This window comes from Falco peregrinus, chromosome 6 (assembly GCF_023634155.1).
Source record: "Falco peregrinus isolate bFalPer1 chromosome 6, bFalPer1.pri, whole genome shotgun sequence".
NCBI classification, from domain to species: domain Eukaryota; kingdom Metazoa; phylum Chordata; class Aves; order Falconiformes; family Falconidae; genus Falco; species Falco peregrinus.
The window spans coordinates 59628288-59652020 of NC_073726.1; the positions used below are offsets into that span (position 1 = coordinate 59628288).

At 44.2% G+C, this 23733-nt stretch overlaps 1 protein-coding gene across 3 annotated transcripts in view; it reads left to right on the forward strand.

Annotated features, from left to right (window-relative positions):
* RBFOX2 (RNA binding fox-1 homolog 2) overlaps positions 1 to 23733 on the forward strand; it is a 174311-nt gene that overhangs the window by 36814 nt on the left and 113764 nt on the right. For all 3 annotated transcript variants that reach the window (XM_055807842.1, XM_055807845.1, XM_055807838.1), the window contains exon 2: positions 409 to 459. In XM_055807842.1, coding sequence (XP_055663817.1) covers positions 409 to 459 — 51 coding nt within the window. The remainder of the gene's footprint in view (positions 1 to 408; positions 460 to 23733) is intronic.

Consider the following 23733-nt stretch of genomic DNA (forward strand, 5'->3'; position numbering starts at 1 on the left):
CCTTCAAGACGGGGCAAGGTGGGCAGTAGCTTCTGTAATTTTATGTTCTGTTTTATTAAGTTTTTGTGGTACTAAAATAAAGTTTGCGTATAAAAATTCTTTGGAAAATTAACAAAAATTATGCACAACTGAAATTAGAGGGTAAGGTAGGATTAATTTATGCTTACTTTATGGCTTTGGATTTTTTTTGTCTTTTCCTTCTGCACAATTTGGCATATGCAGTTGAAAATGAATTTTAGGTGTATTGGCTTACATGGAAAATAGGAAGTTAGCAGAATACTTTAATCTTAGCTCAGTCTTCCCCCATTTCATGCAGGTTCTTGTTTTTGGCTGAGTTAAGACAGATGCCTAATTCCTTGGTTTCTATGCCTTGTAACTCCTACATTCACTCTTTTTCTTGTCTTGCAGAACGAGCCTCTGACTTCAGGTTATCATGGATACCCAGCAAGAGACAATCAAGTAAGAGTGTGATTGCAGTAAATGTGTATACGCACGTCTCTACACTTACGGATGTTTTGTCCGACAGCTTCCTGGCTGTCTTGTTATGGAGTGGAAATTGTTTTTTTCTATTGCGGAATGCTTGTGGAGATATATGTGGTAAACTGAATGTTTTTTATGGCCTCCAGCAGTATGTGGCAGTGTGCCTGGTAAGGGGTTAAACAAGATCCACATTACCCATGGCTCAGGAAATTCTTTATTCTTAAAAACATTGTAACTTAAAATCCCTGTCCTAAGCTCCCGCTGTATCTCCTCAGTGTTAATGAATGTAGATGTTCAGTGCCAGCGCACACACGGCTCTGTTTTATACTTATTGCTATAATTCTAGCATCTGGGGAGCAAAACAACACTGAGTTGTTGTGAGAGTCTGCTTTGCTAGTAGAGTAGGGACTGGCACGTCCCATTGCGTTGTTTCTAGTATTTATGAACTTGTCTTGTCTTCCTGTCCTGCAGGGACCCCTCCCTGCCCCTTGCTCTTATTCAGGATGTTCTCCTTCTACAGCAGTAAAAATTATACTGTTCAGTGCATTGCATCTGTAAGCATTCTCTTGCCTTCTAGCAGAAGACAGAGAAATCCCAGTTTGATGAATTTGCACAACGGAAGGAGGAGATGCTTTGGAACAAATGAAATTTAATGGGTTGTAAGATACAACTGTCACATGCTAAATCTCCCTTCTTAGAATAGTGTTTTTCAGTGTTCTGCAGTGCTACTGCAAAGCAGAGTATGAACCAGTGTAAGAGGAAATTAATATGCATGGAAAATCAATAACGCAGCACATCTCAGTAATGAGCAAATAACAAAACCAAACTCAAATTCTTTAATACTCTGAGGTACTGCTATATAAAGAAAATTTTCATCATATCTTGATGAGGCCTGGGTGTATGTAGCAACAGCTTTTAACAGGAGATGTTTTTATGAAGGAAGTGCAGTGTAGTGCAGCCTCAGCAGTTGAAGAGCTTGAATCTTTGGTGCTTGTAATGTGTGTATGAATTTCTGTATAGGAGGAAATTATGCAGAATGTCTACTGGGATATATTAAACTGTTAACTAGCACAAATAAATATTACATGCTGGTATGCTGTGAGAGTTGTGTTCCTACTCTATCCAGGCTAAGTAAGGTATGCTAGGTTGAGAGGCAGAGCTGGTCCCAGATCCTTAAGGTCGTTCATATCTGCTTTCAGCTTTTCCATTCCGGTGGTACCCTCTGCACCCTATTTTGTGCTTCACTGTACCTTCTCATTTAGGGTGTCTTCAGGATCATTTCAGTGACTACCAGTATGTCTTGATTCACAGGTTTTCTCTTTCTCATCCCTTAACTCTTCTGATTTGGAAGTCCAGAACTGCTGTTGCTGGCAGGTCACCAGATCAGCGGAGAGGGGCACAGGAAGCTCTACAGCAGCCAGGGTGTGAAATGAGAATTACAGCCTGGGCAGCCCTGGAGGGCTCTGTATGGGTGAGCATAGGAAGTAATGTGTGTTATCAAGTGTGCATATATATTTCAGATGGCAGGTAGCTTTATGGAAATTTCCTAGTGGATAAACAGCTTCAGTTTAACTGGGGTGTTTTCATTTTAGCAAATACTTGTAAAAATATTTTTTTTTGGCTGGTTTTTTTCCTTCTTTTTTTTTCTTCCCCTGCTCTTGGTAACATCTTCATGTGTGGTATTTGTCCTTCTGTCTTGCTTTAGGCCCTGAAGTGGCTTAAATTCAGGTCTGGTTTTCACTAATGAGGTTTCAAGGCTTTTAGCTAATCTGATTGGGAACCTCTGACATGATAACAACAGAGAAAGAAGTTTTCTGTTGCTACAGACTGGGGCTGGTGTGGGAGAGACAGCAGTGGCTGATCCATCACCTGCCATTCTGCACTGGGGAAGGAGGAAGGAAGTGGTGCAGGAATATGTGCAGGGATCCTGACCTTATAACAAAGTGATCATGAGATGCAGGAGCAATTGTGTCAGATTTCCTTAGATTAGGAGCTGGATTTAAGCTAGTGAGTGGAAGTCTCTATCTTGCTCTTTCCCATTGCAGTTCTTTGCTGTAAATACTTGTGCTGTGCTTTTTAAAAGCACGGTATTTTCCTTTAGCAGAAGTAGCAAAGCGGAGTTTTATTTTTAGGGCTTCTTATCATGTGATGACAGTAGGCCTGCTAGAAATTCTGTGGAAATAACTTACCCTTTCTTTCACTTTATGTAACATCCTACTCCTTCACTTGTTTGTAGGTCTTTGCTCCTTCAAGCTCTAAATGCTGTTAATTGCTGGCGGCAAACTTTTCACTGTGCTGTTTTTACACCCTCTAGTGGTTAAATCATACCCAGATGTTCCAGATTATTGTAGTTTTTCTTCCTGCCAATGGAAATACGTGATTGGTTTGAGTCCTTACTTTGGCCATTTGGGAATGCTTAGGTCTACAGTACAAAGTTTATTTTGTATCCTTTTCCAAATATTCAAGTATTCTGTCAACATCACACATGGGCAGCAGCACTGAGGCAAATGAGATGCATTTCTCAAGGCCATGTTCCTCTTATTCTGGTATTGTATGCTTGCTTTATGATGACCCAGAGCTTTGGGGGGTGTCATGTAGCCCCCTTGTCCCTCACCTGCCTTGCCAGAGTGCTGGCTTCTTGGACTTTTTGTGGTGACAAGGCCTGGTGGAGCATGTGTGCTAAATCATTACAGTGTAAGTTTGCCTAAAAAGAGAAGGCTTTCCGCTGCTGAAGCGTTGCTCTACTAGGTCTACGTTACAGCCATGTAAGGAGCTGGTGAGCTCTCTGGGACTGTTAAGAATTCAGGGTTTGCTCTGTGGATGTCTAATGCACGTACAGGAATGGCAGGATGCTCCTCCTTTTCCCCAGAGCGAGGCTGATGGCAGGGGTGAAGTCTTCAGTAAAAGGAAAATAAGGGAAAGTTTTAGTGTAACACTGTTAACTGAGATGAGAACCAAGTCTTCTGGTGAGGAGAGTTTATTCTCTGGGGGCTGTTCAGGTTTTTCTCTCTCTACTGGGCCGGCCAACAAAATGGTGTTTCTTTTTTCATAACATGAGTGCCTGCCTAAAATGCAGTGAACCAAGTCTTCCTTGCTTCGTTTCCCAAGCTGTGACAAACAGCTCTGAGGTACTATGAGTTGGTCTCAACATGGAAAATGACTGGTGCAGCTATACTGATGTAACTTTTACATTTAGACAAACTTGTCAGGAATAAATACTCAGCTTCCAGAAAGCTATTTCATGCTAATGATACCAGCTCATTTTATATATAGCCAAGGCCTATGTCATATTGCTCTAGTGCTTTTCATGTCTAAATGTATTAGACATGATATCTGAAATTTGAGTGCTGAATGCTGGCACTTCTGTGGCAGAATTTGGCAGCTGCACAGAATAATTTTGTTCCCCAACAGGAAGCAAAATGAGCAAGAACACCTTGTTTAACTGCCACTGAAGGGAAGAGAGGAGGAGGGAGGTTTGTGGAAGCAGGAGATAATTACACACACCAGAACTGGGTCAGGATGTTAGAGCTATTACACCTCTTTTGTTATGGAAAGTGATCCTCAGCTATCACAACGGGTTAGGATATTGGTTTGAAGCCTTTTTTAAAAGCTTGTACTTCTGTGTGTACAATTCTTAAATCAAACTGAGCCATTGGCTTGGTACTAATGTGGTGGAAACATCGTTACCTATCACAAGTGACACTTCTTTCAACAGCTTAATTTCGGTGGCTGGTTTTCCCTCTGAGCGCTCACCCAGGCCTGACTTGCTGTTCTCGTGTATGTAGATGAGACTGCAGCCCAAGGTATCGTGGGTGCCCATGGCAACTGCTAGGAATAGCTTTATCACTATCCCCTCAGTATGAGTTCAAGCTTAAGGTGAAATGCTGTTAAATCCTCTCCAATTGTCATTCTGCTCCCCTGGGTCTTTACTCACTTACTGCTTTGGAATATCTGTTGGGGCATCACAAGCAGCAGGCAGCTGTGTGCATTCCCCTCCCTGGGGCAGCAAGCTGGTCTGGGTGAACTGAACAGTGGTGGTGGCAGTCTGTGAGAACAGGAAGCCTCCCCTGTTCCTTTTTCTCCCTCTGTTTGTTTTCTTTGCCCAGTCCCTCCTGATGTGGGGTGTTCGGCAAGGAAGTCCTTCATCCTGAGATGTGAAGGGTGTGCATGAGCTCCCATGGGGAGGCAGGACGGCAGGTCACTGGGCTTCCTGTTGGAGCTGGCTGCAGAGCACTGCTGCTCTGGTTGGTGGCCTGCCTCTGCAGCGAGCAGCAGGGGTCCTGGCAGAGAGTTCAGAGAGGGAAACCTCTCTCCTCTCATCTGTGTAGTCTGAGGCTCATTCACCTCTCTTCCTCTTCCCCGTCATGTGGACAAAGCGTGAATTTGAGGATATTGCCGTAACTTGGTTAGCAGCCGCGTGGTCCAGCATGCATTAGGATATCCACAAAAATTTATTGGTTTAGTGTGAACAGACTGAGATGCTGTTGTCATACAACAAATAAAAAGTGACCTGGAGGAAAATGGTTTGGCCAGGTGGTTGTTTTCATTTGTACCATGATAGCACCAGTTGCAGTCTCTCCAGTGCCCTACTTTGTTAGTCTTGGAACAAAGACTCCCTGTCTCAAGAGTTTAAATCTGTAAGTAGTGTTCCTGAAAAGCATTTTGGATTTTAATTTGTGTTCCTGCTTGTAACTGAGCATGAAAAGGAACCCTCTAGTGTGTATGCTAACTGGCTTGGTAACCGGTGAGATTGTGGCAGTGAAAGTGTGAAGTTATTCATTCGGGAGCTAGAAGAGAGGGTTGTTTGTGGGATTTTGGTTGGTTTGCTGCTTTCGGTTTTGGTTTGAATAGAATGTATTTAATGCAAATGCTTAAACTGAGGGACAGAGGGAGGTTCTAGAAACGCCTTAAGGTTTTAACACCTTACTACTTGAGTGAATAGTCAGGACAAAGATCAGGAAGTGTCTGAGGTCCTCCATACAAAACAGAGGAGACCAAGCTTGGTGTTCCTGGTGCTTCTGAGGAGTGCCTCTTTGCTTGAAAGCAAACAACCCCAAATTTGGGATGGGACCAAGCTCATGAGGGGAAACTGTTCTGATAATCTTCTTGTTAAAATGAGGTGAATTAGGGTTAAGACTGCTAAATCTGCTGCTTCCTGGCTTCCATAGCCTTTCTTCAGGTAAGCAGTGAAATGCTTCTACTTCTGTGCTAGACAGGACTGAAGGGATATTCTCTTACTGACCTAACTGCAATCTCCCATAGAAAATAACAAGCTTCACTTTAGAGGATGCAGTCTGAGAGAAAATGTCCAACATATTTAGGAGATGGGAAGCATCTGTGAGGTAGCTGCATGCAGAGGGGCTCAAGGGTGTGTAGGGGAATAACTGCTAGGGGTTTGCTGTTTACAGTCTAGGCTGTGAAGGATGTGGGACAGTTAAGATGTGTTAAGAAAGGCATTTAACACTGTATGAGGGGAGAAGTCTGAGAAATCTTAACTGGGTTGCATCCAACACTGCTTATAACTCTCAGCACATTCAGAAGGTAAAAAATTGTTGATAGAGTGTCTCGAGAAACTTAAGTTAAAAGCAATGTAAATCATATCTGAGAAGGAAAGTAGCAGTGTTTAGTTAAAAATTGAAGGAGTTGGCATTACAGACTAAAGTTCAATCAAGGATGAGTTGGAAGAGGAAAGATAAGATCCACTGAGACTAATCTAGTAATACTTACCCCCTGAATCCAGGACTGTCTTGGTATGATGCTAGGTTGATCACTTGAAGTGCAAGGAAGTGGTTCCTTGTTTTGTCAAGCCCAGACTACATCCCTAAGAAACTGTGGGAAAGATTCAGGAATTAGGATTAGAAAAAATTGTAACACATACACCACTAAATAACTGAGCTTGATATAAACCTGTTTTCTGAAATTTCACTCTGAACCAAGTCGTTGTGCTTATATTGGCCACATTGCTCCAGATCTCTCCTTTCCTTTCTGTTTAGCTGATATCCTACCATCAACCCCTTTAAACAATACAGGAAGCACAGTGTCTTGCAGTTGACACAAGTCTTGCGAACAGATTACTCTGGCCATATATTTATTTCCCTTTTCCCTCATGTCTGCTGCCTTTCTAGGCTCTCTGAATATAAGGCTGGGGATCCTTTCCTTACAGAACCTTGGGTACCTTTCACAAACACTTCCAACAGGCTCCATACCAATGCACGCCTTGCTCTTACTGAGTAACGAGAGAAAAAATAGCCATGTGTAGAAAAGTTGTATGAGAAGAAGCAGTTAAGGAGTGAATCTAGTTCAGATACGTGGGAAGATTTCCTGACAATAAGCTCCTTCAATCCTATAAACAGCTTCTCAAGGGAAGTAACGATTACCTTGCTGATGAATAGTACGGCCAAAGCTCTGGGGTTGTAAGGCGCTGGCAGGAAATGGGCTGGGTGATGTAATACAAATTCCTTTCATGTTTGAATCCTCTGGTTCAAGCAATTTCTCATCTCTGCTTGGGGTTAAAGAGAGGAGATGTGAGTCATCCTTGGGAGAGGACCAGGAGACCACTTTTTCTCCTGTGATGTGCTTTTTGACCATTGAAGTGTTACCTGATGTGTGCAGGAGTCTTGGAGACTCCCAAGCCCCTTATTTATTTTGGCAAGAGGGACAGCATCATGTTTAGATTTTCCCTTCTGAATGATTATACAAATGCTGGACAGTGTGACGTGTGTTGGAAGTAGTCTGTAAAATGATCTGTTGGAGGACCAAAACCAAACTCTGCCGAAAAAACAGCTTGTTGATGGGTGTTATATCCTATTGAGGACATGGAAGTGGCTGTTCTGGGTCAGACAGAAGGTCTCTGCCTTCCAGTGTTCTGGCTTTGACAGTGTCTAATAACAAGTACTTGAAGCAGAGGGAGCAGTGCCAAGATTTGGTGATGCTTCCCCTCCTCCCTACTTTTGAAGCAATCCTGTGGCTCTGGGATTTCCTGCCCATAGATTTTTATATTTTTTTAAGTCACCTGTGATAGATTTTTCTTTATTGAATTTGTTTAAATGGTTTTTGAGCCTGTCTAAATCTTTGGCATCCACAACATCCTGTGGCAACGAGTCCCCTGCTTTAGGTAAGTTTTATGGAGAAAAAGTTGTTCTGTGCACAGCTAACTTGAAACTGAAGTGGTTTTAAAGCTCTTGGGCGAGTGGGGCTTGAGGTCCTCAGCTTGCACAGCTGCACTGTCGGTGAACGGGCGACGATTTTCTTCTTAACGGAAAGAAAAAATTTCTTGGGTTTTTTTTAAGTAGTTTGTGTGTGCTTCGTATCTTTCTTTTCTGAAGGGGTGTAATACCTTCGCAAAAGTCACTTCTAGGTGCCCATAAATGCCGTGCGCGTTGGCGACGGACGCGCCGGGCTCTCGGAGGGCGCTGCTGCGGCGCGGTCCTGCCGCGCTGTGGGGCCGGGGGCCGGGGGCCGGGGGCCGGGGCCCGGGGCCCGGGGCCCGGGGCCCGGGGCCCGGGGGCCGGGGGCCGGGGGCCGGGGGCCGGGGGCCGGGGGCCGGGGGCCGGGGGCCGGGGGCCGGGGGCCGGGGGCCGGGGGCCGGGGGCCGGGCCGCTCTGGCGGCGGGCTGCCAGGAGAGGGCAGCCGGCGCCCGGCCAGCGCTCGCCGCCCCGCCCCGCCGGCGCTGGGGCCCGGCCCGGGGCGGCCCGCGCTGCCCTCCCTCCCCGCAGGCGCCTCTCGGGTTGTCCCGGCCGTAAGCCGCTGCCGCGGCGTGGGGCGGGAAGGGCCCAAGCCGTACGGAGACGGGGGGAGAGGGATCGGCCTCTCGCGACCCGCGGGGCGTGGGGGTGCCTGTTCCCGGCACGGCCCTCCTGGGCGAGGGCAGCGCTGTCCTGTTGGGAGGGGTGGGGAGGGGACTGGCACTGCCCGGACCCGCCCGCGGATCGCCCAGGGAGGGCTGAGGCAGGCCCTGCCGCCCCCCCGCGGGGTGCTCGGGTGTTTGAGCCTTGGAAGAGGCACGGAGGGAAGCGTTTCCATAACGCCGCTCTTCGCTCTGTTCCAAAATGCCTCCGCGGTGGGCAGAGGGGAAGTGCAGGAGGGGTGTTTGAGGAGGAGCGCTGGTAACAGGGTGCCTCTTAGAGGGAGCCTGGAGGCCATCGCCAGCGCTTGCCTGGCTTGAGCAGGCTTTGGCCGACCCTGGTTTATCAGAAGGCACGTGTGTGCTGTGCAGCACTGCTGCTGCTCCGAGGGCAGCGCAAGATGGATGCACGTCAGGGCTCAGGGATGGCCTTCTTCAAGCCCGGAGGGGCTGTGCTTGCGTTATCGGTTGTCTCCAGGGTCTATTCTGAGTATCACGACATCTCGCAGCTTTCAAGTAAACAAAGGGACTGTGTGTGAATAAATGTATTATTTTTCTATCGTATTTTTTTTTTAAAGGAGGCTAGAGATCCCAGGAGATACAACTGGTCAGCATAGTTACAGAACCTAGAAAGATGCTGAAAAAGATCAGATGCTTATGGTCAGATCCTTTACTACAGGAAATTAAGGCAACAACAGACAGACATTGCTAATTTGTAAGGGCTGGTCATGTCTGATCAATTTAATTTTCTCCTCTGGTATGGCAGCAGGCCTGGCAGATGGAGAAAGCTACTGGCTTTGGACCTAGTCCTGCATGACCTTTACATAAACTAGGCAAATGAAAGGTGAAATTAAGATGGGGCTGAGCATCTCATTGGAAAACTGTATCTGGAGTAATTACGTCATGCTTTTCTCTGCATGTGTGATCTGGGGTCTTAACATAGGTCTGCCCTGGCTGCTCTGCTCTTCTGTACTGTTCATCAAACATCAGGGTAATGAAATAGTGACTGAATATATGTATGTGGAGGGGCTGGCAGCCTTTGGAAAGCAGCTTTAGATGTCAGAAAGATCACAGTAAATTGCAGAAGTGGCCTGAAATCCAACAATGTGAAATTAAACAAAGCTAAGCTGTATTAACAAAAGAAAGTATATATGCGATATAAAATTGAGAATGGCTGGCTAGGTAGTAATATTGAAGCAAAGACCTGGGGTAACAGGAGTTAACAAACTGAGTATGTGGTGGTGTTTTTTATGATGTTGAAAACCTGGAATGCATTTCCAGTTGTGTCGAGTAACTGCAGAAGGTAGTTATTCTTCAGAGCCCAGCACTGCAAGTGGAGCACTGTAAATAGTTTTAGGCATTTCAGGAAAGATACAGGCAGAATCTGGAAAAAGTCCAGGGAAGAACAAGGAGGCTCAGAGAGCCTGATATAGAAGGAAAATATGGAGCTTGTTCCTTTTTTTATAAAAAGAAAGAGTAGAGAAGTATGGAGGATGGGAATCAATTATTTACTATGTTCATTGAAAGTAGCTTAATTTGCATCAAGGCAGGCTTAAATTGGATATTATGGGGTAAAACAACATTTTTGGATTCAGAGTAGTGAAGCACTGGAACGGCCGTTTAGGAGACCAGAGTTCCTGTTTCTAGGAGTCTGTGATAACAAGTTAGACAATTCGTGATGGATGGATGTTTGTCTAAACATGCTCTGTGCTGCCTCTGAGCATGGGGTAGCTTTTGTTTCCCTTGCCCTGTACTTGTGTTATTCTGTGATAGTCACAAGCCAGTTGTTACCATCTGCATAATTCCACAGCTGTATGACTGCTGTTGTCTTGGGCCTTTCTCTTGGGTTTTTTGTGTGTCTAAATTGTAAGATAGGAGGCTCCTCTGCTCCTGTTTGATCTTAAAAGTGCCAGAGATCCTTTCTTTATGACAGCTGCCTCATGGCTCTTCTTTCTTCGTGAACTTCCTTATTACTCAGAGGGTGCAGGGTGTTCAGCATCTCTGAGTCAGTCCTTCCCTCTGTCTCACAGTAATAACGTGTATCATGTATGAACCTTGGAGCTGTTTGGTATCTTGATTTCCCTTTAAGCTCACTGGCCAGATCTCCATTTCAAGCTGCTTAGAGGAGAGTGTTTTGTTTGTTTGGTTTTGTGTTTTTGTTTTTTGTTTAAATTTACATAAGCAAACACCTCCTTGCTACCCTACCTGCAATGCCCCTTGCATGAAGAAAGGACAGAGAATTCAGCAGGAACACAGCCTCAGTCTGGGCAAGGAGCATGCTTCTGCCTGCCTGTGGTTGGGATCTGCTGTGGGAGGGCAGCCCGTGTGCATTACATCGAATACAGTAACTGCTTCACCACCCCACTCGTGCTGGCTGCTTCCAGCAGGACCCTGAGTAAATGAATGGGATCGCTTTCTGTTCTGCTGACTTCTCCTGCACGGTGAGTGATCAGCTCTGCATTGGCTGGGGAAGGATGCTGTATGCAGGCAGACTGCCTCGGCAAGCTACACAGATGCTCCTGAGAATAGCTGGTAGATAGAAGATGGTTTCATTCTTCTCAGTATTAAGGGAGAGGTATTTCCAGAGTAGCATAATGCTGCTTGGAGCAGGCATTTACCAGATGGTTTCAGCTCCCCCGAGGCTTTGGGATGTGAAAGGGAAAGGGCCAGGAACACACTTCTGATTCATTCCATTAGTAGATTAATCGGCACTGTCCTGGCTTAATAAGTCTCTTAGATTTCCCAGTGGAAATGGCACATGTAATTCTGCCCAGGTCACGCTCTGCACACCTGTGTTAAAGCTTTCACAGCAAGAAGCTGTGCTGCTGCAGGCAACATCTGCAAAACAAGACTTTGGGGTGGGAGGCAGGGTTTTTTTAGGGGGGGGAGAGGTGAGAAAATCCTTTTAATAAATACTGTTAAATATTGCTAGTGGGAGCGAGATGGCTTGTGAGAACATGCTTGAATTCTTCTGCTGTTTTGGTGGGGGATGTATTTAAAAATCTTGCAGTGGTAATTTGATGTTATGAAGTGTGCGGTGGGGCCCCCCCCTCCACCAGTAATTGCAGGCTAGGTTGCATTTCCCAGGAAGTCTGTGATTAGAGGACAAGGGTGCTTTTCCTGATACAGGTCAGAGGCTGCTGTCTTGAGAGGCTGGCGATAAAATGAAGAGAACAGTCTCTCCGATTTTAACTGAAAACCTGAGCAGATGCTGTGCTCCTATTTAGCTGGGGAGCTGTCCCCCACGACCTGTCTCTTCCCGCCTCTCTTTCTGCAGGCCAGCCAATTGTTGGGGAGTGGATTTAGTTGCTGCTGCCCAGCCCACACAGAAGGTTTGTAGCTCTTGGCAGTTTTAGCAGGAATCTGCGTTTTTAACTCTTTTGGTGCCTGTGGATTTCTATGAGCTGCGCTCTGATGTCGTGGCAGCACTGAGCTGTACTTGCTGCCAGGCCTAACAAAGGTTTACCAGTAGGACTGTGTCTGATGAGACTTGTTGAAATTCCTTCAGAGTTGGATTTCATTGAGGAGATACTTCAGGTACTGCCAGCAAACACACCCTCACCTTTTCTGGTCCATTGCTCCTGATACACCTGAAGAGCAATGGGCTACCCTTTCTTACAGGTCAAGAGGACAGCAGTGGGCTAATGTTGGCAACAGTGTGGTAATCATCTCTATTTCTGGGGCACCTGTCACCCTGGCTCCTTGCCATGGTCTCCCTAAGCTAAAACAGTGCTCCTCAGTTCCAAGTGCTTGGAGAACATCTTGTTTTCCAACCATTTATGGCAGCTAGCTCCAATACTTTTCAGGGTCTAGAGAAGGACTGACAGAGGCCAGAGGACTAAATGTCATGAGACTCCAGAGCTTTCTGCTGAAAGCTGAGATAAAGATATTTTACGTCCTGTGGTATATGTAGCTGGATTTAGGCTCTTTGGTATTTCCAGTAGAATGGCATTTCAGAACTGGGAGCTGAACTCTGACAGCAGCGTTTTCCCCAGTTGCTGCCAACTTCACCCCAGACAGAGAATGGCTGTATTTCTTGAGCAGCTGCTGCTGTGGAACATAGCATGGGAAGAGTGATAGTCTCTGAAATAATTTGAAATATACTGGCACAATAGACAGATAGAGCCAGCCCTCTGAATTTCACTCAAGAATTAATCTAATCACTTTGTAATATGTTCTTACTGGTCTATCCTACCTAAAGGGCAAACTTAACTACATTAGGCACAATTTGGAGCATTTGATTTCCTTCAGACTTAGAATTAGGATACAGCTGACTATCCATGTACATATTTCGAGGTTTCTGGGCGTCTCTAATTCAGTTTGTAGTGACATTAGCATTAGATAACCGTAGCAAGGCCTTTATCTGAAAAGAAAGCAAGCATTCTTCAGGTCACACAAGGATGAAAAAAGATTGTTCTGGTCACTGTTGCTTTCTGGGAATTTGGGAAGAGGAAGGAATTTAATATATTGTTGCTGGCTGCTTTGTTATCAAAGTGAGTAGCTTCTCTAGCAGGTACAGTAGTTGTCGATGGTGTGGCTATACCTCAAAGCTTAAGTTTTGATTAAGATGAGAATGTATTGCATAGGACTTAGGGTGCAATAACTGCATGTGTTGACTGGCTGTAGTTACTTCATGACATTAATCTCATCTAAATTGAATGTGAGGAAGCTGCTACTCATTCAATTTGTCTGTCTTAGAGATCAGAAAATTAAGGAAGTTGCAATCACTCTCTAATGGCAGAGTCTAATTTTGCTGGGATTTGACCAGAAAAGGCATCAGAATGTAATTTAGAGTACTGATTTTGGGGTGTTTTGTGTGTGTGTGTTTTTTGTTGTTTGTTTGTTGTGGGATTTTTTGGGGTGTGTGTGGGTTTTGTTTTTTTTTTTTGTTGGTTTTGGGGTGGGGTTTTGTTTTTGTGGGGTTTTTTTATTATTATTTTTGTCATGGCAGGTTACGGGGAAAGAAGGGAAGATGGAAGAGTCTTTAATACAAGTTCAGCTGAAAGTGCTTGATGGTCGCAATATGTTTGTACCTCACAGACTGCAGTGATGCTGAAGACCAGATCTATAGCTGGTCTGCTCCTATGAGAGCCAAAATCCTGCTGATTGAAGTATGTTAGGTGACGCAAGTGCCAAGAAATACATCTGAATTTTTTGGAGCATCCTGTGTTACAACCTCTGGGTGTTTCCAGTACTCGCTATATGTGAATGGCAAAATTCCCCGTTAAAAGATACAGGTAGGTATATCTTATTGGAAGATGTACCTTCTTGGAAGTCCCATATTAAATATACACACTAAAAAGTCTTTGAAGAATGGACTGCCTTTTGCTTATAAAGCAGGGAATAAGCAGTGCTTTTCTAAATTGTCTCGTGCTTGTAATTCCCTGAGGAACCAGCCAGGTGGAGGGAGCTGTTTGCTGCAGCCATGAGAATAATCCAGCGAGATGGTGCTGGCGCAGGTATGGTTAAGGACTGCTTTGCTCAGAATGAGATCAGAAGCAGAACTGCTTTTCTGACAGCTGACCTTTGCTTATCATTGTGAATTCAAGTTGGGGATATTGTATTCTATAACTAAATCTTTCCAGTAGCATTTCTGTCCTCTAGAAACCTCCCTCTATATCTGTTTATGCCTCTTGTCTTATGCTTTATTAATGCCTTTTACATTTGAACAATCTGCTAGTCCTTTATGTGGTTTGACAACTGCCAATACCCCTGCTAAAATATTTCGCTTTTAGTTCTGCTAATTTTGCCTGGATTTTCTTACTACTGTTATGTAATGGAAGTATCTGCAGTCTCCTAGCACGTGTGTTGGGTCTTTTTACTTATCACAGGTTGATGCTGTGTTCCACCAATGTCTTTTAGCAATTTAGTTTTGTTGTTTCTCAGGAGATGTCATTCAGCGTTTATCAGTGTTACCTCTTCATTAGCTGAAGTTGCTCCTTTCTTTGCTGGTTATATACTTGTGCCATTTCTCATGCTGAAGCCATGTTTCAGACATTCAGCTATTTTGTCTTCATTAGGTACATAAGGCTTCTAGGTAATGACACAGATTATTTTTCTTCTTAGAGGGTCCAGTGAAAGAATGTTATTTGAATAAAAGAAGAAATAAAAGCAGCTGTGACAATAAGAATAAAAAAATAAGCACAATATAGTATTTAAGCTGATTTCTTCACTCTCAGGTGTATTTGCAGTCCACTTCTGGGGTTTATTAGTCTTTGAGTCTTTCTAAGTTGGGGAGAATGCATTTTATGCTCTTAAAAAGGGATGTTAAAACCCAGTCTTCAGGCAGTACAGAATAGAATTTTATTCCTGTCTCTAGCAACTTTACTATCCTAGGATTTGTAAACTGCTTTTTGTGCCATAGTAAATTAGATCCCAGCAGTACAGGGTCTCCGTAGATAAATATAGTAGCCATTATACTTTGATATAGTTGTATTGCCTAGGAAATTACTACTGTTACTGAAAAGGAATTTGCCTAGGGCAAGAGGGTATCCATTACTTCCTGAATAACTCACTAACATTGTTAAACCTTCCTTTGCACAAACAAGCCAGGAGGAGTCCCTTTCTGCAGGATGGTTTGGTTTTGTTTTATGTCTGTATTCCCCTTTATCAGCAGCAGGCCTAAGCCAAAGTTTCAGCATATTAATAAACCCTGTGTGGTCCAGGGAAGAGAGCTACGCCTTGCCTTCCCCCTTTCTCCACTGTCGCAATACTCTCATCTTCTTATCCTTTCTTAATCTGCTAGGTCGTTACTGTGCTGATGAGTCGCTTATGTGGTACAGCCACTTGTCATGGTAAGCATGGAGTCAAAAAATGGTGTAACGATTATGTAGCTCCATTGATGAGGTATTTGAAGCCATTTCTCTCTTACCACCCGAAGTCTCACGCCTTGAATAGGGTAACACTTGGATGCCCTCAGTTCATCCTTTGGTATAGCTTCCCTTGGGGACTATAAAGAGATGAGCTGTTGATCTAGGAGCTGAGTTGCAGTTTTTTTTATTTATGGCTTCCTCAACCAAATAGCTACCTTCTTTAGCACTGACAAATAAGTCTAGGGCGTAGAGAATCTTTAGGCCCTTATCAGTTCAGCTGGATATTGTACTCCTGATTTGACACTAAAATAGACTTTTGCTGGAGTTTGATGTTGTGTAATATTTTCTGCCACTTCATGGAAAAACTGAAGGCAGATCAGATTTTGTTCTCTGGACATTTAGTACTGAAGATGTTAAGGCAGCTTTTAGTTAACTAAACTTTATTTTTTTAAGATTTAAATACCAGTGATACAGCTTATTCTGATCCTCTCTTACATATATCTAAATATTTGCTATATGCCAGTTCAGTACGGACTTCAGACTAGATCCAGGTGTGGTAGAATGGTTAAGTTACAGCTTGAAAATCAAGCCTCTGCAACACAGTTGCAGAGGTGCTTTTTGTTCTGCATACCTTAAGCTTGCTAGCTTCTTCTCAGCAGGTATTGGAGAACTGCAAACTTCACTCCTGTTCTGCCACAGTAGGGCTGACAGGTGTAATTCACGGAAATTCCCACTTGGCTGCCCAAACTCATGGTTGCTATATCGTGTGAGCAGTTGCACCACCATTTCGTTTCTGCAGATGAACATCCAAACCAGTATACAGCAGCTGTAAGAATTCCTTAAATCTAAATGTCTGCATGTTCTTGAATATTTAACTTTGACTTCTCTGGCTTCACAGTTTAGTTTTGTTGATGTGGGTGTTCTTGGTTTTAATTTAAAAATTTATTTTTGTCTGGAAACACATTTTCAGCGAAGTATCTTTCCTAGTTACTGAGCTTTACTGTGGTTCTCTTGAAGGATTGACAGTGCCTTCCAGAATAGCGCTCTTGAGTGTACTTGTGAGGAGAGGAAAATCCCAAACAAAGCCTAAAAAGCTTTTCTTGGTTGTGTCCTGTCCCCCCGGCCTCCATCTGTCCATCCCCCCTACTTCAATTGAGACCTTCTGAAGCTTATTTAAGGACTTAAATTTAATTACTGTGTGAAGTCAGTAGCAGGACAGTCCCTGAAAATTGTCGGTTTTGTTTGCATGTCAAGGTGTTCTATTGTTTGAGGCTTTCTGCTTTTTGTGGAAAATAAACTAGCCCTTGATAGTTTGCTTTTAAAAAAGTAATCTCTTTTCAGAAGCCTCTTGCTGCATAGCTGAACCATACCTGCAGGAGAGAGAATAGGGAGTCCAGTTTTCCAGTAATGAAATGGGTTGCTGTGTAACAAAATGGCTTTTTTTCTCGTAATATGCCAATGTTTGGCTTATTTGCTTGGCAAAACATCTAAAAGGGATTGTGGTATATTTCTGGGTGATTTATTGTATGCACTTTGTATTCTTGCTTCCTTTCACAAACAGGATAATGCAGAAAGAGGCTTCCTGGAGTCCTTTTGGATGTTGAGAGGAGATCTATCTTGTGGTTCAGAAATTCTGATAATCGGAGATAATGCCAGGATCCTGAGGGGAGGGAGTCTTTTGCAGATGAGCAGTGCTCTGCCACTAGGGTAGTCTCCAGTGGCACCCAAAGGAGTAAACCAACCTCAAAGATCATCCTCTTATCTCCATAGGAACTGCATGTGTGCCCAGGGCTGTCTTCTGTGCCTCTTCACAGACAGCTCTCAGCACCATCTCTAAGCTTCTTTAAAAAAAAAACAACAAACAACAAGCAAAACAAAAATGAACCAACCAAACCAAATGAAAAAAAAACAAGACGAGGCATGCCAGAATCCCACAACTAGCAGGAGTCTGACTCCCCTGGTCTTTTGCTGGGACATTCTGCTGGGGACAGATAAGCTGTGGAAAGCAGCCATTGAGTTGGAGAAACTTCCCTCTGAGCACCACAAGGCACGTCTTCCTTTCCATCTCCAGTCAGACCTTTTCTAGATGGTTCTTGAAGTGTTTGTCATGGTGGGACAGTGATCAAGTCTCCATCTGCAGTCTGAGTCCAGCTTCTGCATAAAATGTGAAAGCTCAGTCTGAAAGCAACTGTTATCCTTTGGTTTGAAATGAAATTTCCGTCTTCAACCTGCTCTAGCCTCGGAGTACACTTTTTAACTAAGTTAAACTGCACAGTGAAGAGAAACACATAGATTTAATAGCACTTACTAACCGTAAAAAAGTTTAATCTTAGAGTTCAGGCTGTTTATAAAAACTATTTTACATTTTTTTTTCTGCAGGAGGGGTTGCCAGGAAGCCTTATTAAACATCAGGAGCAGAGATTTTTATGATCAGTATTTTTCATTCATGTATCTGAATGCCGTCCCAGATGTGTTCAGGCGCACAACTTAATTTGTGCTCCCCTACCTGAGGCCTTCCACCTGCATCTTTGTTCTGCAAACCTCCTGTTACCAGACCCCACTTCATTTGTTGCTTTGCTCAGCAGCAGGATGTTATTTTAGCCTTCATTAGTGGAAGAGTTCCAACCTGGATGCTTCTAAGAAAATTCAGATGCTGCAAAATTTGGTGTTGGTGGCTTCACCAGTAGTACTGCTTTCCTGCTGCAGTCTTCTGGTGTTTACAGAGGTACAGTCTTTTGGCTGAGCCTAGCTAACAGCAGCAGGGCTTTAATAATACAGGCTCCAATTTTTCTTTTTTTCTTCTTTTTTTCACTTGCTAGAATACACAAGTGTTCAAGTGTGGGGATGTGACAGGGGAGCCCAATAAGCAATCTGTCCAGGAAAAATATGTCAATGTACCTCTGGTCCCACTCAAGTGCTGAGTATGTACATAGATACACTGGTTTGGTCTCTGTTCTCCTTCCATATATCCAAGTGCAACTTTTTTACCTGCGTTTGTGGATGTCATTGCATCACAGTTGTACTTCTGGCCTTACAGCAGGTTTAATGTTAGTACTGTAACTAGGGCTTATTAGAGCTGCAAGTACAGGTCATGCAGTTCGATGCAGACTGCAGGCCTTCCTGAGTGTCCACATCTGAGTATGTTCACAGCTGTAGTTTGGTTAAAACCTACTTGTTATCTGGTTCTATCCCTTCTGTTCGTAAGCTCAAGCTAGGTAACAGGACCACAGTGCTGTTTGTTGGGTAGATGTTGGAACATCTTCCTTAGTTACTGCTGGAATGGAAAGCATTTCGTTATCACAGACTGCAACAGCTGACTTATATCCAAATATAGAACAGAAATTCGTATCGAATGCGTTGGCTCTTCAGTACTGGTGATGTTTCTGCCTTTTCCCTGTAGTAGCAGGTCAGCGCAATTGCTGGGTTTGCTATTCTTGAGAAGCTTTGAGAAACTCGTTATCTTCTAGTTCTGGTTGTGGATTTTGCCTCCTGTCATTAGGATTCTCCTGCAAATTTTATTTTTTCCTTTCCTGATTTAATTTCTTTTTTTTTCTTTCTTTCTTTGTTTTTGTTTTTTCCACATGCTAGAATACACGAGTGTTCAGGTGCAGGGATGTGAGAAGGAAGCCCAATAAGCAATCTGTCTGTCCAAGAAAATTATGTCAGTGTACCTCTGGTCCCACTCAAGTGCTGAGACCAAACCAGTGTATCTATGTACATACTCTATTCTCCTTCCATATATCCAAATGCAATTGTCACAATCATTTTTACCTAAGCTACTGTTAATTTCTGTTTTTACGATTGCTCTTTTCTGTCAAGATGGAATCTAATACGGAATTGCTCATTTTCAATGTAACACTTCTTGAACTAAGAAATTGTTTTCTGTAATTTAGAAATTTCGAGGGTGTTCTTTGGCATTAGCTCCCCATCACCTCCTGCAAGTGTTTGAAATTCCTGGTGATCAGATGGGTTTTTCCCTCTGTTATGAAGAGGTGCTTTGCTAGCCACTCATCCTGCATGCTATCTAATGCGATTTCAGTAGCGTGTAGTAGACACACCAGCTCGTACCCTGTCTTGAGCTTTATCTGCTAGAATGTTAATCCATGAGCATTTGAAATCATATGCTCTGAGACACAATCAGCTAGAAACAGAGAGTGTCAGTCTGAAACTGTGCTGTACCTATTCCCTGTTTGCCTGCTCAGATCTTTGCTAAATAGGCTAGAACTTTTTGTAAATCACTTTTTTAAGCATTTACCTTATTTGAAACTTACATACCAGCAGTATTTTGGGGTTGAATTCATGCGCTGAGCAGCCACAATTATTCTTACATGTAATTAAGGCTTTTTGATAACTGGTACAGAAGGAGGTAGAATTTTTTTTTTCTGTTCTACCAGTGCCTCTTATTTTGCCAGATACCTTGATATAATATTAAATAGGTGGGTAGTTGCTCCCTATTCTCTCTTACCACTTTTGTTACTTGCTAAGACCTTCCTTACCTCTCTACCAAGTATTAGTATCTTTGCAGACTCCTTTCTTCCCCTTTCACTTTGATTTACACAACAGCCTCCCATCAGAGAAGAGGTACCAGTGTTTCACTAGGCTACAGCTCTCTGAACATTTTTCTCTTAGTTCAGTATATGTAAGTTTCAAAATCTTTTCTTTTTCTGCTTTTAATCCTTTTTGAGACAGGAAAGGTCCCTAAGAGATCATGGGTATTTCCACACATAGCAGCCTTCCAAGTTCCCTGACATACATCCTGTGAAGCACCATTCTCAGGATTAAGACAAAGCATTTGCAGAGGATCATAGCTACCTTTTTCAGAAGCTTGTCTTAGTCATGTCTGTGTTTGTTTTTCTGGAAATAGAATCATTAACATACTGTTGTCCTCTTGCTACTTACAGAATATTTTGTGTTTTCTTAGGGTAGATTTTCCAGAAAAATAATGTCTTTTATTGCTATCTTTTACATACCAGTTAATGTAGTTGAAAATCTATATAATCTGAATAAAAGCTTAAAGAAGGCCTAGTAGCTCATCTAGTTAATTTTTTCCTTCCACATAATTATATTGGACAAGTAAATCTTTTTCTTGCTTATAATCTGAGGCTGACATGGTTACCCCATTGCCACCAGTACTGTCTGTAACTGTGGATAGTCCTGGGCATGCACTTCATATTTTTACTGTTGGTTTGAACCTCTGGGCCGCAGCAGCTCTGTTAAATCAGAGTGGTGGTGCCTCTAGGGTCATCCCACAGCATTTCCTGGCCAGTCGGGTACCCCTCTCGCTGCTTTGAGAATATTGAGCATTGAGAAGCCTGCTCTTACAGTTCATCAGAAAGTGCTCCAGGTTGAGGGTATTTTGTCACCAGAAATCTGCTGCTTGTAGTAATCTTCTAATACACCTTCCATTGTAGAAATGGTGGCCCAGTAGCAACAGTGGCAAATGATTTCGGGTCAGTATTTGGATGGTTTGGGAAGGGTTCACAGGTCTTGTATCACTTCGGAGGTTGAATGCAACCTGTTCAACTGTGGTGTTGGTGGGATGGTCTGTAATGAGTCTCAGTTGTTGAAATTAAGGAACAGCCGCCTTCTGAAAGTGTTTTCTTTTCTCTCCCATGGAAGAGTGGCCTAAAGAATGAGAGAGCCTGGGGAAGAAGGGGGAGAATTCTCCTCCCACCCCCCCCGCTTTTTTTTTTTTTTTTTTAAATATGTATTATGGAGCTTGTTGGTCACTCTTCAGCTTGGTTTTAAGCACTCATCTTCAAGTCTTTTTCTGTATCAGAAGAAAAGAAAACCTTGAAAATGCCATCAAGGTTATTTGGTGAAGTGTCTGCTTGAGTCTGTGGGCTGCTGAACTAGTAGCTACTGCTGGTGTGACCCCGCTGCTGAAATGTTAACTTAAGTGTCTACCCATGATGCAGATGTCAGCATTGCTGCCGTTTCACTTCTCTTGGAGCGTTGGAGAACAGGTTTATGGATCACACACTTAGCTCTTTGGAGGCTCTGGTGCATAGGCTTTGGTGCAGTAAGTGATTTTTAGGAACAGTGCTTTTCACCCTCTTGGCCTGACCCATTGTGCTGAAAGGTGAGAGCAGATGGGAGGCCTGAGAGATGCTGTAGTTGAACAAACGCTGTGACGTCCAAGCTTCCTGAACTGGGGCTCCTGCTCCTTCCCCTGAGCAGCAGCGCTTGGGTTTTCCTGGCTGGAAAGCTAACAGCATCCTGCCTGTCTCTAACAAGTGTATCCCTGTGGCTGCTATATCCTGGTCATGATAAGAAGCCTTTTCTCCAGGTTCTTCTGCGGGACTGCAATGAGTCATGTATTTCCTTAGAGCCCGTCGGCATCCCATGTGTTTGTGCCTGTACCTGGGACAAGCCTGGCCCGGGGTGCGTTTGCTGCAGGCAAGGGGAGCCTGGGGAGCGCGAAGCGTGCCTGGGGTGTCTGTGCTCGCTGCAACGGGAGGCCCATCCATTGTCACCCCACACAGATGGGGCTCGACTTGTGGGTGGAGTGTGGCAGCCCGCATGGCTGCTTGCTTTGCACTGAGCCCGCTGGACTGTGTTTAAGTAATCTGGAAGTAAAAGGAGTAGGGGTGATATGTAAAAGAATACCAGTTATATATCTTTAGCTAAGATAAAAATATTTCTTCAAAACGCATTTCCAAGGAGACCAGTGCTTCAATGAAAACATGCAAATTTTTTTCTTCTTTTTTCTCCTTGTTCAAGAGGAGGCCAATTTTAACCTAGCATTTGGAGCCTAGTGGGGGAAGTTGAGTCTTCATTCTGAGGTAGGAAGGGAAGGGGGTGAGAAACCCGTTTTCCTAGTTTGGAAGAGCGGTTTAACTGATTAATGTGATGAGAGGTGACACTTGTCCTGTGGCATTGGGCATGGGGGATGGGATGAAGGAAGGGCTTGCTGCATCTTGTCGAGGTAGCTGGGGAGAGTGTCTTTTGCTTAATGTGCCTTTGCTGGGGCTCCCGCCCCACCAGTGGAGCTTTGTGAACCTGAAATTGGAGCAGGCTGGGAGTGCAAGGCTGCGGGGACACTTGCCCCTGTAAGACTTGGGGGGGAAGCTGCCACCAGGCGAGTGGGAACCCGATACACTTGGATGAACTGGAGCCAGCTGCTACGTTCCCTTTTAGCAATATGCAAGTCTGTAAAATAGTCCTGTAGAGCCACCTGTGAAAGCAGATTAACCCCTTCATTTTGGGAGTTGCTTCTCTACCTCAGCTCATGCCAAAAGTGGTTGTTTCTGCTGTGGGAGCTCCAGGGTGGCTGGCACACCACAGATTTTCTCCTTGGCTTCAGGATCCCCATAGTCGTGCTCAGTCAGTGGTTAATGATTAAATAACAGCTACTGAATTGTGACCAAAATTTGGGTGTTGACTAATGGGATGGATGAAGATGTGCAGAACCTGATTATGGCACTGTGCACAGCTCTTGCATCTGCAGATGATTCCTGGAGAAGCAGTTAGTGGGTGGGGGGGATAGGCCCTCACCCCCAGTGACGTTGGAGGACAACGCTCTGCCCTCATTCATGTCTAAAGATCCCTTTTTAAAGTAAGCATGCTCCGGCGCTGGGAGCCAGGCTGCATTTATTACTGACCCCACCCATCCCTGCCTCTTGCAAGAATCTTGTGAGGCCGAGATTGTGTTTTTAGAAGCAGAATGACAGAGAGAAATTCCCTGGAGGCGAATGCAGAGTGTGTGCTGTGCACGCCAGTACAGACACACGGGGCTGGGAACTCCCAGGGAGAGATTAAGTGCGAGAGGAGCGCAGAGCAGCCAGAGCTGGAGGAGGGGGGTGGAGGAGGCGAGACGATTTCTAAGCCTCAAACTGAGGCGTCTGTTTTTTTTTTTTTCTTTAAAAAAACCCCCAAACCAACTCCCCCCCCAAAAACTCTCAAACAACCTCCATCTCGACAGTGTTACTGAAGTGCCTTTTGTGTTGCCGGATCATCTCACTGCTGGGTTTGAAGGACCCAGGCTAACATGATGTACCTCTGGGTGAGTAGAGAAGCGTGTGTGAGGGCTTGCACACTTTGCACATATAAGGAATGGAAAGCTGAAGGACTCAGCACTAATGTGAGTGGCCTTCATTGCTGGGCTTAGCTTTCTGCAGCCTCTACGCACAGTGGGCTGTAGTTTTCCCTTGTAAAAATTAATATTTGGAGCGAGTACTATTAACTGGGTATCGAGCAGGCTTTTCCTGTGGTCGTAAGTTCCTTTGGTGAGAATGGTTTTGGGCAGGTGCCTCAGAGACAAAGTTTTTGGTATAATGCAGCTTGCTGTCTGCCATCTGAGAGACCTGTATATATATATATATTTTTTTTTTATTATTTTTTTTTTAATGCATAAACTGTTCCCATGTGCGTTTGCTTTATGGGATTTTGGTGTTGCTGAGAGACATCCCAGGTAGTGGAGGTGTATTGCTGAAAGGGATTTGTAGCTACTGAAGGTTAAGAGAGGAACAGGGAGGGAATAGATAGTTTTGCAATTTGGGGCTTTGGGGGTGTGGGGGGGAGAAACTGTTTTGACAAAAGTTGGATGTGAGGTTGTTTTTCCAGAAGTGGCATGGTTACTTGGGTTTCTGGTGGAGT